The sequence below is a fragment of the Lissotriton helveticus genome, chromosome 7 (genome assembly GCF_964261635.1).
Source record: "Lissotriton helveticus chromosome 7, aLisHel1.1, whole genome shotgun sequence".
Classification (NCBI taxonomy): Eukaryota; Metazoa; Chordata; class Amphibia; order Caudata; family Salamandridae; genus Lissotriton; species Lissotriton helveticus.
Window position 1 is genome coordinate 1,924,217,379 of NC_136068.1, and position 14,936 is coordinate 1,924,232,314.

At 45.3% G+C, this 14,936-nt stretch overlaps 1 protein-coding gene across 1 annotated transcript in view; it reads left to right on the forward strand.

Moving 5' to 3' along the window:
• The window catches only part of LOC144770902 (sulfotransferase 6B1-like), a 288,918-nt gene that overhangs the window by 157,322 nt on the left and 116,660 nt on the right, over window positions 1-14,936 (forward strand). The window contains exons 4-5 of the mRNA XM_078655693.1: window positions 5,427-5,553; window positions 13,609-13,703. Coding sequence (XP_078511819.1) covers window positions 5,427-5,553; window positions 13,609-13,703 — 222 coding nt within the window. The remainder of the gene's footprint in view (window positions 1-5,426; window positions 5,554-13,608; window positions 13,704-14,936) is intronic.

Here is a 14,936-nt window from a genome sequence, read left to right on the forward strand (position 1 = left end):
GAGCATGGTCTGGAAGCAAAAAAGACAAAGTGATGTGCTGGAGTCCAGTTCATCACTTCGGGACAGATGTACAACCCTCAGTGTTTGCGACTCGCAACTTGCATTTTTTTGCGACTCAGAATTCACTGATGTACAGCAGTGTCTGAAACACGGTTTGCAAATCCCAAATGGGTCTTAAAGGACCTGCCTCATTACATATTCATGAGGCAGATTGCCTTTTGGAACCCATTGGGAATGGCCAGCACTCACAGGGATGGTGGCCTGCTGGGGTCAGCAGACCACCATGTCTGTGACTGCTTTTTCAATAAAGCTGTTTTTTTTAAATGCTGCCCGTTTTCGTTAAAGGAAAATGGAATGCATTATTAAAAAAAAATGAAACATTTCAGTTTCTTTTTTAAGAGCATGCAGAGGTCCATGTGACAAGTTCATGCAGTACCCTTCTCAGATCGTGGCCAACATTTAGACATTTGCATTGGCCAGTTGCTTCTGGGGCTTGGCACCAAGGCCTGGGGGCCAGACCCTCTGCACAAGCTTCCTTGGGTGTCCCCGTCAGTTGGTGCAGTGGGGGGGGTGGGCTTGGCTAAAGGACTTGGGAAGGCTTGTGCTTAGCATAAGTTCAGTAAGTAAAAATCTCATTGAATGCCGAACTGAAAGCAATACCAGTATGAAAAGTAATAGCAATGAAGTGTGAGTATGGAGAGACACGGGTGCTGTCTCCGTCAGAGTGCTGGGGTAGTCCGATGAGAGATGGAGGTTCGGCACTCTGCTGAGAGTCTGGGCTTCAAGTGTGGAGTTACCAGCTTGTTGCTGACTCTATGCAATCCTTGTACTCTCGCTGCTTTATTTAATGTTTATTTCGTCAAGAAATAGGAGTAGCGTTACTTTTCTCACCTCACTGCCAAGTCCTGGAATGTCCCCCCCCCTCCACCTCCGAACATCACCCTCGCTGACGGACTTCAGGAAGAGACTCAAAACCTGGCCCTTCGAGTAAACCCAGCAGCACAGTGCCTGGAAAACTCTCTGCACCATGGGCCTCTGCCACTTTTCCTGCACCCATCTACGTGCATTGACAGGGACTACACCCCCCCTAGCGCCCCATGGAACGCAATAGGCTGAGAGCACAGAGCTCCTTTCATAGTGCCATTATTGGCAGTTTCCCCCATCCACAGTCTGAGCAGGCGTGAATAAATACATACACAAGATAACTTTTGTCATGTGAAAATATTGCTGCAGGTTTATTCCATACAAATGTATGCAATGCCACTGCGAGAGGACTCCTAACTGGAGTCCAATCACTAAGGAGGGGTGTGTTAGAGCCAAAAAGGCACTAAAGGGCCGCCTTTTTAGGGTGGCCCCCTGTGGGGGCTGCGGGCAGCCGCATTCTCAGCACCAGCCTCTTCTTCTTCTTCCAACGCCCACACCATTCCACTCCCTTGGGCTCTCCCCCGTACTCTCAGCCATGGCTAACCATGCCCTCCTCCCCCCCCTACTGGGGATGCTGGTCCGTCAACATTTAACAATTGCAGATGTACAAGGTACAGTGGCTATCAGCATTGTTTGCACTGAGTGACCTCATTGCGTAGTGTCTTAAACTGATTGGTCGTTTGTGTGGGAATCATGTGTACGTGTATCAGGTGTTAGAACTGTGTGATTTAATGTTGAGTGGGAGATAGTTCAGACGCTTTCCCAGATGCCTTTCTTCGAGCCTTTCAGAGGATTTTCAGCAGACCCTCACTGTCCTGTCTTCTGTCCAGAACTACCCTGACATTCACCTGGCTTGGGCAGGGTGTGGGGTACTCTATGGGAGAACTCATTTTTCTTGACTTTATTTTGAGACAACTTTATAATAGTTCACTTTGCTTCAATGATTTTGAATTTCTTTGAGGTACATATTGACTAATACAGCCATCGATTAGTGATATATAACTACTTTGAGCATTTGAATTTGTAACTTTGCTATTCCTTTAATAAACCTTCATGATTTAGAAATAACATTCTCTGTCTTCCTTCCTGTTCCTAATTTGCTTCACAGTATTGAACTGTAGTGATTCTGATGCTTAACCTCATGCAAAACTAAACAGGCATCAAAGATTGCTTCTTCAACCTGGATTTCCAATAGAATTTGCATGAAGAAAAGTGCTCTACCATTGGCCACCTAAAAGCATATGGGATGTTGGTTGCATTTCAAAACACCAATGTCTGCAGCGACGCAGCTAGAAATCACGAAGTACAAACCTTGTCCCTCACATGGCATACAAGTCGCAAGGCCATGTAGTGTCAGCAACTTGCAGTAGACTACATCTTATGTTCCAAGACCTATATATTGTAATTTCAAACCACAGCACTATTGTATCAGCTCCACAACCCGTGCCACTCACTATGTGGGGGCATATTAGCAAGAACCTCGTTAAAATTGTCGCAGTTTTAGCGGCAGGAAACCGCCGCTAAAATGGCGATTATGGGCTTGCTAACATGTGTTATAGAATTCCAATAGAAGCCCAGGTTAGATGTGCAGGACATCCTGCCGCTAAAACAGCGATAATTTTAACGAGGTCCTTGCTAATATGCCCCAAGTTATTTAGCCTTTTAAAGAAAACAAGAGTTTCAGTTCTACCAAAGGAGCCAGAATATATCATTCTGATTGTGACAAACACATCACAATACTGAATGCCATCTTGAAAATTTTATAATTTACAGAGCTGTTGTACCAAGTTAATAGTGATTTCCATGCTTATGTTGTTACATTTTCACCAGTATCAACGTTTCAGACTGATCATCCTTAACACAAGTTAATTTACCTGGACTGTGATACATTCCTCTGCCATCTGTGTGGTTGACATTGTTTATCTGATATTACTCTTTCCTTGGTTCTCAGGCATTTATAATTGCAATTTAGGATTGCAATTTTAATCTTGATTCTCACATCTACTCCCCTATTCTTTCTGCAATGCAATCAGTAAATCAACCACCTCTATTTTTTTTAATTCCTTAGATCCATCAATTTCACAGTAGACAGTAGTATGAAGCTTTTAAAACTCATTTGGGAACAATGGGTACTTCAAGATTGAGGTCCAAATAAAAGAAATTCCTTCTTTTAAATTTGTTGGGATTTGAGGAAAGGATGATTTTCAAACATCTACCAAACATTGAATTAGCTGAATATGAACTTTAAAATGAATACCAAAAAGTATTTAAGAAGCTAGAAAGACGCTTTGGCGTCTAACCCGGTATTGCGTTTCAGTGACAAAGAGGAAATATGGATTTATATGTCACTGTATTACAGAGACTTGCAGCAGATTGTGAATATGAAGGTTTCACTGATCAACTCCTTTGTGACCAATGGGTCAAAGGAATAAAGCAAGAAATGCTCTCTTTAGTTGATACATCTTTGGAATAAACAACAAAAATGGCTACAAATATAGAAACCTTTCAAAGTTGAGTAAGAGAACTAAACAATTCCAGATTGGAGTCAATCTGCGTAGTTAAGCAAGAAAGGGACAGGTTACCAAGAGAATTGAGATCAAGGGAAAAACTTTCATTAAACAATATTTCCAACAAATAAATATATGTAATAATCAAAGTAATGAGAAAGGAGTGAAGTTGTGTCCCACAAAAAATGTGATGACATGGAAGTGCAATAAGTTGGGTCATTTTGCCAAAGATGCTAGAGTGCCAAATAGAGTGGTGACAAAGTGGCTAATGTTGCGCAACAATGAAGAGATGATGGCGATGACATTACATATATACAAGAAGGAATGCATGATATGGTTCTAGTGGTTTCAAATGGGAATGTATGAATGAAAACAACCCTTTTGACTGTGTAGAAACATATGCAGATGTTGGGGTGAAAGATTAGATCCTACACCTATTGATAGATTCAGGAGCAAAGATCACCATGAAAATAAGGGAGCTTTTCGAAAACACTGGGGAAAAAAGAAAAGCAGGCCTTTCTGATTGGGCCCCATGTCATGTGAGGGACTGAAAATTGGCCTATAGGGACATTTTAAAGACATACTTAAATTCAAGGGTAGAGGAATACAAGGAAAGTTGTATGTGGCCACTAACAGGGTGAACATTTTAGGATGGTTTCACCAAGGCTTTTTTGATCTAGTGTCAAAGAGCAAGTACTGTTTAAATGGTATTAATGGTAAGCTATCATAGAGACTTTTCTAGAGAACTGGGAAGAATCGAAAGTTTGAAACAGAAGACAGGGTCACACAATGGACATTTCCTATCAAACACAAACTTTGAGGTGTACCTTTCAGTATCAGAGAGGATCTTGTGAAAGCATTGAATATTTTTTGTCTTGGGCCAACATTGAACCAATAGAATCTTCCTTTTGTCTCTCACCTTTAGTTGTAGCTTGCAAGCTCAAGGTTGAACCGAGAGAGTGTGTCAACCTGCTTAACTTGAACTAGGAAATTTGGGTAGAGGCATATCCCATGCTAAAAATAATGATGGGTGGTGCTGTGGTTCACCAAGACAGAGCTCACAGCTTAACAACAAGAAGTATTAAACACAGAATCAAGACATTTGACTGCATTTATTTTGCCCATTGGGTCTTTCCAGTACTGTTGAATTTCATATGGATTGGCTTGGACTGCCTTTTTTCAGCAGATTATGTATTATATGCTCAAGGATATATAAAGTGTTGCTGTATTTCAGGATGATGATTTGATTTATGCTTCAAACAGTAAGGCACATAATGCCATACTGTACATACTCCTTGAGTAACAGTCAAAAGAAGAATATGTCAAATTCTTAAGCAACTGGTTGAAAATATCAGACATTCCCATCCGTAAAATCTGTGTAAGTTGAGGGACAGCATCGCTTTGTGATGCCAACGTCTATAAATACAGTTTGTGTAACCTGAGGGACCCCCCTGCTATGGCGGGATGGTCTTGTAAGTGTAGTGTCCCCTGGGAACACCTGTGCTGTTTAAAGCCACAGTTTGTGATTCCCATGGGATAGGGCTGCTTTTTGAGACTGAGTGTAGACGGGAGAGCCAATGAATGTCCCAGCCTGACTTGAGCCAAAGGTCTGTCTCTGGTTCAGGTCTGGGTTCAGCTGGGACACATGATGGCGACCCACCGTCGATGGCCTTGCCCCATCTCCCCTCTGTAATGCAGCGTAGAAAACAAAGAACATTCAACATCCTGTGAAGGGTGGATTGGTCCAATGCTATGTAGCCCATGGATTCAGGACAAGCAAGCATTTGTGTAAACCTATTCCACTGATACAGCAGTTTAATGAAGACAAGTGAAGGTTTACCTACAGGCTGAGTGTAGTCCTGTTATGGCTGGGTCTAGCAGTGTGATATTTTAATGTGCATTATTGAATTTTTGTATGTCAGCCTTCTTAAAAAACTACAGAATTAAATGCTCTTTATCGTGCTCTTGGTTACACTGTTCGATTCTTCTCAACAGACTTTGGTGGTGTTTCGAAATCCCAAAGATACGGCAGTGTCGCTGTTCCACTTCCTTAATAGTTTGTACGGCGCTCCTACCTACAACTCCTGGGATGAGTGTTTCGAGCACTTCATCAGCGGAAAAGGTAATTTCCTTTTTGTTGAAAATGGCCAAAGAGTGTTTGAAAACATTGTTGTCAATGGCGTCTCTAGTGGACCGCCATGTGGAGGAGCATCTTAGCATTCTTCCTTGTTCATTACCATGAAATGTGCGGTGTCTTGGTCGGCTTATATTGGTTAGATAAAGAGGGGGAATGCTGCAGTAGGAATGTGGCATGTCTGAGGTAGGCACATGTTTTGGGCTACTGCACATACTAAAAACGTTCTTGCGTTTCCTTTCATTCTCTGCTAGGATGTCTGTCGTCCAGGCACTTGAGGTTGAACTACAGAAATGCCCTGTATTTGGGACTTCCCGACTACCTGATCCACAGACTTCAATTGCTCCTGAACATGGCAGCAGGTAGCTCATTAGTCTACCTCCTAGAATGCATGTGTCCCCCACACCTACACACCCTCCACTGGCTCCCAATAAGGAAGAGGATACAGTTTAAAACACTAGTTCTGGTCCACAAGGCACTACATCATACATGTGCAGTCTACCTCTGGACATGAAGTAGCTTTTACGTCCCCTCTAGAAATCCGTCTTCAGGCTAAGATCCCTAAGATTCGCTGCACTAGAGCAGGGGACTTGCCTTCTCTTATCTAGGTGTAAAATGAACAGATGATGGACGGAAAGCTGAATCAATTGAACATTCACCCCCACTCACAGATCTGGATTAAATCCATTGGTTTTTTTTCACGCCACGCCATTCCAGTTTGGCCCCAGCCATATGAAAATCAGCCTTGACACTGTTCCCCATGGGAACAGTCCAGCCCGAACTGCCAGGCCAGGTCCTCCCCGGACTAGAAACAAGCATCCTAGGACTGGTTTCGGGGTTTCACCCCTCATCAGCCAGGATAGCTTGAATCTGGTGATGTAGCGACCACGGAACCCACGTCTGGGCATACCCTTCCCATTTAGGGTGACAATTGTAAAAAGAACAGATGATGGACGGAATGTTGAATCAATCGAACATTCACCCCCAATCACAGATCTGGGTTAAAATCCATCGTTTCTTTGTAAGCCACGCAATTCCAGTTTGGCCCCAGCCATATGCAAATTAGTCTTTACCCTGTTCCCCATGGGAATAGTCCAGACCGAACTACCAGACCAGGTCCTCTCGGACCGGAAACAAGCATCCTGGGACTGGTTTCGGAGTTTCACCCCTCAACAGCCAGGATAGCTTGAATCTGGTGGTGTAGCAAAACCTGTCCCAGGATGCTTGATTTCGGTCAAAGGAGGACCTGGCTTGGCAGTTTGGGCTGGACTGTTCCCAGGAGTCTAAACTGGGGGGGCATGGTGAGAAAAAGAAAATGGATTTAACCCAGTTTTCTTGACTGGGGTTGAATGTTTGATTCGCTCTGCATTCCATCCATCATCTGTGTGTCTTTTGCTTTCTTGCCCTAAGCATGCCGAGTATGCCAAGACGTGGGTCCCGAGCTCACTATGCCACTGGATTCAAGCTTGCCTGACTGATGAGGGGTGATGCCCTGAAACTGCTCCCAGGATGGTTGTTTCCAGTCCAGGGAGGACCTGGCTAGGCAGTTGGGGCTGGACTGTTCCCATGAGGCACAGGGTCAATACTGATTTGCATATGGCTGGGTCTAAAATGGGGTGGCATGGTCAGCAAAAGAACGATGGATTTAACCCAGATCTGTGATTGAGGTTGAATGTTTGATTCGTTCAGCATTCTGTCCATCATCTGTGTGTCTTTTGCTTTCTCGCCCTAAGTGCACCTAGTATGCCCAGATGTGGCTCCCTGGCTCACTGTGCCACTGGATTCAAGCTTGCCTGGCTGATGAGGGGTGATGCCCCGAAACCGGTCCCAAGATGCTTGTTTCCCATCCAGGGAGGACCTGGCTTGGCAGTTCAGGCTGGACTGTTCCCATGAGGCACAGGGTCAAGACTGATTTGCATATGGCCGAGTCTAAACTGGGGTGGCAAGGTGAGCAAAAGAACGATGGATTTAACCCAGATCTCTTGACTGGGTTTGAATGTTTGATTAGCTCTGCATTCCGTACATCATCTGTGTGTCTTTTGCTTTCTCTTATCTTGTGCCATCTGCATGGAACAGGCTCCCCCTCGACTTACGCTTAGTGGGCCCGATTCACAGAACTAATTTAAGACAAAATCCTAAACTTACTACTTTTGTTATTCACAGAAGTTAGGGTTTTGTCTTAAGTTTTTCTTAAGACAGGCTTAAGGCATAACCCTTATTAAAGTCTGTCTTAAGTCTGTCGTAAGACAAACTTAAGACAAAATCCCAACTTCTGTGAATACCAAAAGTAGTAAGTTTAGGATTTTGTCTTAACTTAGTTCTGTGAATCGGGCCCATAGAGCTCTATTTCGTTGTTCAGAAAAAGCTGAGAACCAGGCTTTCTAAGCAATAATAGACAGTTCGATTTTACTCTGTACGGTTGCTGACGTGCACAGCACTAGGACACTCCTTGGAGTAGCCATGTGCTATATAAGTGACATTGCTTTTACATCGCATGCTTTTACAACACGGTTTTTACAACGCATACCTTTACAACGCATAGTGCTTTGGGGCGCTGGATAGTGAATTGTTTAATTTACTATTCCAACTCCAGTCCCCGTGGATAGTAGGGAAGGTGTTGGTTAGTACATTAAACCCATTCCCTATCCTACAGCTCCCCCCAGCACAATGCGTTATAATGGTTTGCGTTGTAAAAGTTGCGTCGTAAAGGCACTGCGTGGTAAAAGTTGCGTTGTAAAGGATGTTTACCCTTGTCCTGTGACCAGGAGGGGCGCACTCAGTCTGCCCATATTTTACACAGAGAACTACTGTCCCTGTGACTGAGTTTAGCATGTAGAGTGATGGTGGCAGCATACCGTGTTCTAGAATCGATCATGTGGCCCAGACCCTATTATCTGAGACACTGAAATAAAGGTCTACTGCGCAATCATGTAAACTTTTGCTTCTGTGTGCTTTCCAAGTCCTTTGCCCTAGTACACACAGCATGTAAGTATGTTGGTGTGTCTAGCCCAGGGGTCTCCAACCTTATCTGTAGTGAGAGCTAATTCTGCTCAAGGAAAGTCCTGGCGAGCTACTAGCCTATTTTATCACTGTAAAATGCTTATGATATGTATTAACATTACACTATGACCACCCTAAGAACGATTTATCAGTAGTCTCTAGCATATGTGCTACAGGCACGGTGTGGAGATGTGGGCCACAGCAATGGAGACCAGCGGGATCCATGTTGGATGACCCTGGCCTGATCTTGCCCAAGGCGAGGGACTGTGCTCTTCTACAGTGGAATTATTCTTGCTCACCTCCTGCTGCTGGAGGGGGGACACACTGAAGCGGGGGGAGAGAAAGGGCTCCTTTCGATACGCAAAGAGTACTTTTGGATAGCACAGATCACCTGAATACCCTCAGTGAGCTGTCCCATTTGGATGGATTGTAGGTGTGAGGGGTGGGACCAGAGCTTAATTTGAGCCAGTGGTTGCCAGTGGGGCCCTTTGGCACTCATGTTTGGGGCCGGTGGGGCCCACTGACAAGTATTTCTCATTAGCTGATGTTCCCAGAGACCGAGAGAGTGGCAAACACAAAAAAGGGATAGAAGAAGGAAGAGACGGCGGGAAATCCGTCAACAAGGGAGAACGCTGGAGCCTGCTAGAGTGAGATAAAGGGGCAGGGAGTGTCTGGCAGTGGATTGAAGAAGCCTGAGGTGGATTATGGACTAAGCAACCTTGGTATTCAGGGCAGGGACATTTAATAGCACCGGCCACTATCTATGAGCAGTGCTTTGGGCACCGGTACTCATTATGATAAAAACTGTCTGGAACTGCCCAAGCATCGAAGGCCTTATTGGGAGCCACACCTATGATCCAGCGAGCCTCAGCGAAGGCCAGAGCGGCCGCCTGCAGATCCTTGCGAGAAGGCTCTTATCAACAATAAAACCAGCACAGCATGAAAGGACGGCTGTTCCTGGCGAACATGACGAAGAGTCCGAGCAGGTCGGCCACTGACCAGGGCCCAGCACCTAAGACGAAGGAGCTCTGGAACTGCCTTGGGGTGTTCCCTTGCTCTTTGGAGCACTGGGCATCCTGAAAGTGACCCTGAGACATCTGATTAACCTGTGAAGGGGTAAGAGACTTGAGACTGAGCGCACACTCATCCTGGGGGTGATTGAATGGCACCTGGGCTAGAGTGATGCTACTCCACTTGGCCCCTAGAGATAGAAGGGAGATCGCCTAGAACTCCTCGAGAACCAGGCAACAGCGAGGGAGGGAGACAGGCTCTGAGCCAACCAACATAGCACCCAGGGACACCGCCTTGTTATTATTCAAAGAAGTGTGTATATTGAGTGCCATCAGCACTGGGCTACACATTCACTTTATTGGGCTGTTAATTGATTGCTAAGATCTGAGCTAGAGCAATCCCACCCTTCTCCCTGAGAAGCCTGTGACTGCTCGTCCTTGCTACTCTGAGAGTCAAGACAGAAAGGGTTGTTCTTGGCCCAGTTTTCAGAGGCATCAGAGGCGAGTGCCCTCAACCCCACTGTTGACGTCCAGTAGCCCCTGCCTCCCCCGTGGCTCCCTGAATGGGGTCTGACAGACATGCACGCGTGTTGTCTGTTCTTACGTCCAGAGGGTGCTCCACCTCTGGAGTCTTGCAGACGTGTAGACAACCAGCAATGTTTCACCTGGTTGAGCCAGACTATAATGCCATTATATGTGCTTTACTGGTGCACTTTTCGGAAACAGCTCAGAGCATCAAAATGGAGCACCGCGCCTTGTAATGGTCCAGAGGGGCACCTGCTGTGGTGAGCGGCACTGCGAAGGAAGGTATCCTTCACTTTACTACATGGAGAACATGAGGGAATATGAGGAACATGTGAACTCAGAGTTGTATGTGGCTGTTCCTTTCATCCAGACAATGGTGGATTTTTGCGATTCTCTATTCGGTTATTGCAAACAGGGCTGGACTGGCCGTATTGGGATTGGCCAATTCCCCGAGAGGCTGGAAGGGTGGGAACGGTGTTGCAGGCAGGTGGACGGTTTTGTTGCTGGGAGCCGGTTTTGCAGCGGCACTGCAATATTGGTGCCCGGTAACACAAGCAGCCGTGCTTCACACTTACGCTAATCCTTCATCTAGCGGCTGGTGTGACAAAATAGCCAGGGCTGCTTTGAGTTCCCAGTCCAGCCCTGATTGCAATCACCTATGTACTAATGAGTCTTTGACACAGTTAGCGATTTCTAATGGTGTCACAATAGACCTACCTCATCAATATTCATGAGGTAGGCCACAATTTGAGACCCGTTGGAATCGTAGAAAACACAGGGACGGTGGCCTCCTGGAGCCAGCAGATCACCATATCTGTGTTTGTTTTTAAATAAAGCAACTTTTTTTAATGCAGCCCATGTGGCTTTTCAAAAACAAAAATGAAATGGTTCAGTTTTAAATGTGAAGAGTACGGATGTTAGCCAAGACTTTTTGATTTTACTAAAAATATGTGACTGTCATGATTACTTATAGGGATTTTCAGCCACACTTCATCCATTTGTCTGTGATTGTCATTCACATTTTTCTCCAACACACTCAAGCATGCATTAAAGGGAAATTTGTCAGCCCACATCAGCCATTGGCTGACTTCACTGCCAGTTACAGCATGCTGCCTTTTCACATTGAGCTCATCCACACATAAGATAGTTCCCTTCAGTGCCAGGGAGTACTATGGTACTGTGTTTTTTTGCAACCATAAACTTTTTTGTCTTTAGTCAATATTTGTTTTTAGATTGATGAGGACCCAGCAGCTTCCCGAACAATAAGTCTTTATAAAAGCCATGACCATACAAACCTAGAACTGCCAAAAGGCTGGCGGTCAACTCCAGACCTATTGGCTTTGCTAATGCTTGTTTCATTTAGGTAGGTTTGCTTCTCTGATGTACAACACCACTTTATTACAGGCTGCACATTTCCATTTTCACTCGACCCCAAGATTACATTTTTATTAGCTTCAAAGATTCAGGACTTTGGGCATTATGTTTGTACACAGCATTCAGCAAAAGTTGTCACAATTTCTCCACTGACTTTATTCCAAAACACTGAATTTTTGTAAACGAACATATGCATTAAATCATGGTTCACAAAATTACAAATATGCTTCACAAATTTCCAATTTGTATGGGGTTGGAATTTGACCTACTTCACTGCTATGTATGAGGTAGGTCGTAAACTGATAATTGAGGCCATCACACGGATGGTTGCAAAAACAACAGTTGATGGACAGAATGCAGAACAATGTCAAACATTCACCCCAGTACAGAGATCTGGGCCTAAATCCTTCGTTTTTTTGCTCATCACACTACCCCAGTTCAGACATGGCCATATGCAAATCAGCCTTGACCCTGTGCCTCATGGGTACAGTCCAGCCCGAACTGCCAAGCCATGTCTTCCCTGGAGCGGAATCAAGCATCCCAGGACCGGTTTCTGGCTATCAGCCGTCTTCAGCTAGGATAGCTTGACTCCAGTGGTGTGGAGAGCACGGGACTCACGTCTGAGCATACTCATCCCATTCGGGGTGACAAATGCAAAACAACAGTTGATGGACAGAACAATGTCATACATTCAGCCCAGTACAGAGATCTGGGCCTAAATCCATCGTTTTTTTGCTCATCACACCACCCCAGTTCAGACATGGCCATATGCAAATCAGTCTTGACCCCGTGCCTCATGGGTACAGTCCAGCCCGAACTGCCAAGCCATGTCTTCCCTGGAGCGGATTCAAGCATCCCAGGACCGGTTTCTGGCTATCAGCCATCTTTAGCCAGGATAGCTTGACTGCAGTGGTTTGGAGAGCCAGGTCCAGGAAAGACATGGCTTGGAAGTTTGGGCTGGACTGTTCCCATGAAGCACAGGGTCAAGGCTGATTTGCATGTGGCCATGTCTGAACTGGGGTGGTGTGGAGTGCAAAAAAACAATGGATTTAGGCCCAGATGTCTGTACTGGGGTGAATGTATGACATTGTTCTGCATTCTGTCCATCAACTGATGTTTTGCAATTGTCACCCCGAGTGGGATGGGTATGCTCATACGTGAGTCCCATGCTCTCCACACCACTGGAGTCAAGCTATCCTGGCTGAAGACGGGTGATAGCCAGAAACTGGTCCTAGGATGCTTGATTCCGGTCCAGGAAAGACATGGCTGGGCAGTTCGGGCTGAACTGTTCCCATGAGGCACAGGGTCAAGGCTGATTTGCATATGGCCATGTCTGAACTGGGGTGGTGTGGAGTACAAAAAAACAATGGATTTAGGCCCAGATCTCTGTATTGGGGTGAATGTATGACATTGTTCTGCATTCTGTCCATCAACTGTTGTTTTTGCATTCATCACACGGATGGTGGTCTGCTGGGGTCAGCATGCCTCCATGTCTGTGATTGCTTTTAAATAAAGTAATCTTATTTTCTGAACACAGCCTGTTTGCCTCAAAGGAAAACAGGATGGGTTTAAAGAAGAAAAGTTTGTAAAACTTTTTTTTTACCAGAAAGCAGAGTCCCAGAAACCACTGTCTACTCCTAAAAAAATGTTTTTACAACATTGACAAAGAGGAGTGGGTCCCTAAGAGCCCCCTCATGTTTGCGAGTGGCTTACTGCCTCCTTTGGGGTGTCGGTAACCTTTCAATGATTTATGCCCATTGGCCCCTACCATTAGAAATCACAAACTGGAAGTTACACCCAACACATGCCTTTTTCAATTTGCAATTCGGTATGTAGTGGCAAAACTGTTTTGCGATTTAGTATCAAGCGACTGAATCATCATAAGGGTTCTGAACATACCCAAAGGTTATTTCGGAGTAGCAAAGGCTCCGATTGTGTAAATCAGAGTCTTTGTGACTACAAAAAAGTGTTTGCCCTTTGTGCAGAATGTAGTGGACAGAGTAGGGACACTATGGGTGATAATTCTGAAAAGTAAATTGTTGATCTGTTCATCTGCAGGGTAGAAAAGTGGTAACATTTTGTGTAGCTGCTGTTTGAGGTGACACCACTTCACCTACATGCCTTTCTGTTTTAGTGACCTACGGTTCATGGTTTGAACATGCTGTTGCCTGGAATGAACATATAGATGATGACAATGTGATGGTCCTAATGTTCGAAGACATGAAAGCGGTAAGAAGTGTTTGCTGGTGGTTTCCATTGCATTGTGATGTTTAGCTTCCACTTGGAATATATACATAGTTGTTTGAGACTCAAGTGACGAAATGGCCCAAAGACAGTAACTCAGCTAATCCCCATCCCTGCTCTACTGGTCCCGAAGAGTAGTGGCGGCTGACACACGGAAGAGGTGGTGAGGCGGATGGAGAGGGTGTGAGGGAGCATGGAGTTGGGTTAACAGTTAAGAAAATAAAACACTTTCCTGTAACTGCTGGCTGCATCGCGCCTCTGTGTTCTGCTGCTTCCTGGTCCCAGCAGACACTGGGACAGCAGCAGAAACTCTGTGCAATCTCCGTGCTGCTCTCATGCTATGAGAACAGCTCAGGGATTGCCCTGAGCGTGCTGGTTTGATGCTCTGCTCAGGGCAGGGAGTCTGTGCTGTTTCTCCAACCCAGCTGTTCAATACAGCTCGGTTGGAGAGACCTACGTGCACATGTGTGTTTGTCCAGTCTAAGACGGCCTCCCAAACACACATGCTCACTTATAAGTGCGCAAATAAGTCCTCCCCCCGTGGCCCCGACCCCGCCCCTCCCTGCAGACGCTGGGTCAGAGCCCACAAATTAAAAATAAAACAATTATAGTATATCATTTGATCTTTCACATGCTGGCTCTGAGCCAGTGGGGCGACACTCCCCCGCCATTGCGAATGAGCCGCCCCTGCTGAAGAGGCATCCAGCAAAGGTTTAGCTGACAGGAAAGACTCTTTGTATGTCAAACTGCTGAACTTCTGCTGCACAGGTTCAATTATGAGGAGTTTAGGAATTTAATACCGAGCAAAGGCAGATCCACCATGTACACTGTCCATCCAACATACACGCAGATTCCACAGTGTAAGAGGGGCACATGTAGTAGACCTGGATGTCTCTGGCAGGTAGTATTTTGAGGGTACCACTGTCCTGTTCACATATACCAAGTTCATTACAGTTACTTATGTGTCCCTTGCATGTAATATGTTGAGGGCACTGCTGTCCTGTTTACACATGCCAAGTTCATTGCAGTACCCAGCATGTCATTGGCATATAATGTGTTGCGGGAACAGCTGTCTTGTTTACATATACCAAGCTCATTACAGTTTCCTTTGTGTCTTTGGCATGTAGTATGTTGAGGGTACTGCTGTCCTGTTTACATATACCAAGTTCATTACAATTCATGTGTGTCCTTGGCATGTAATATGTTGAGGTTACAGCT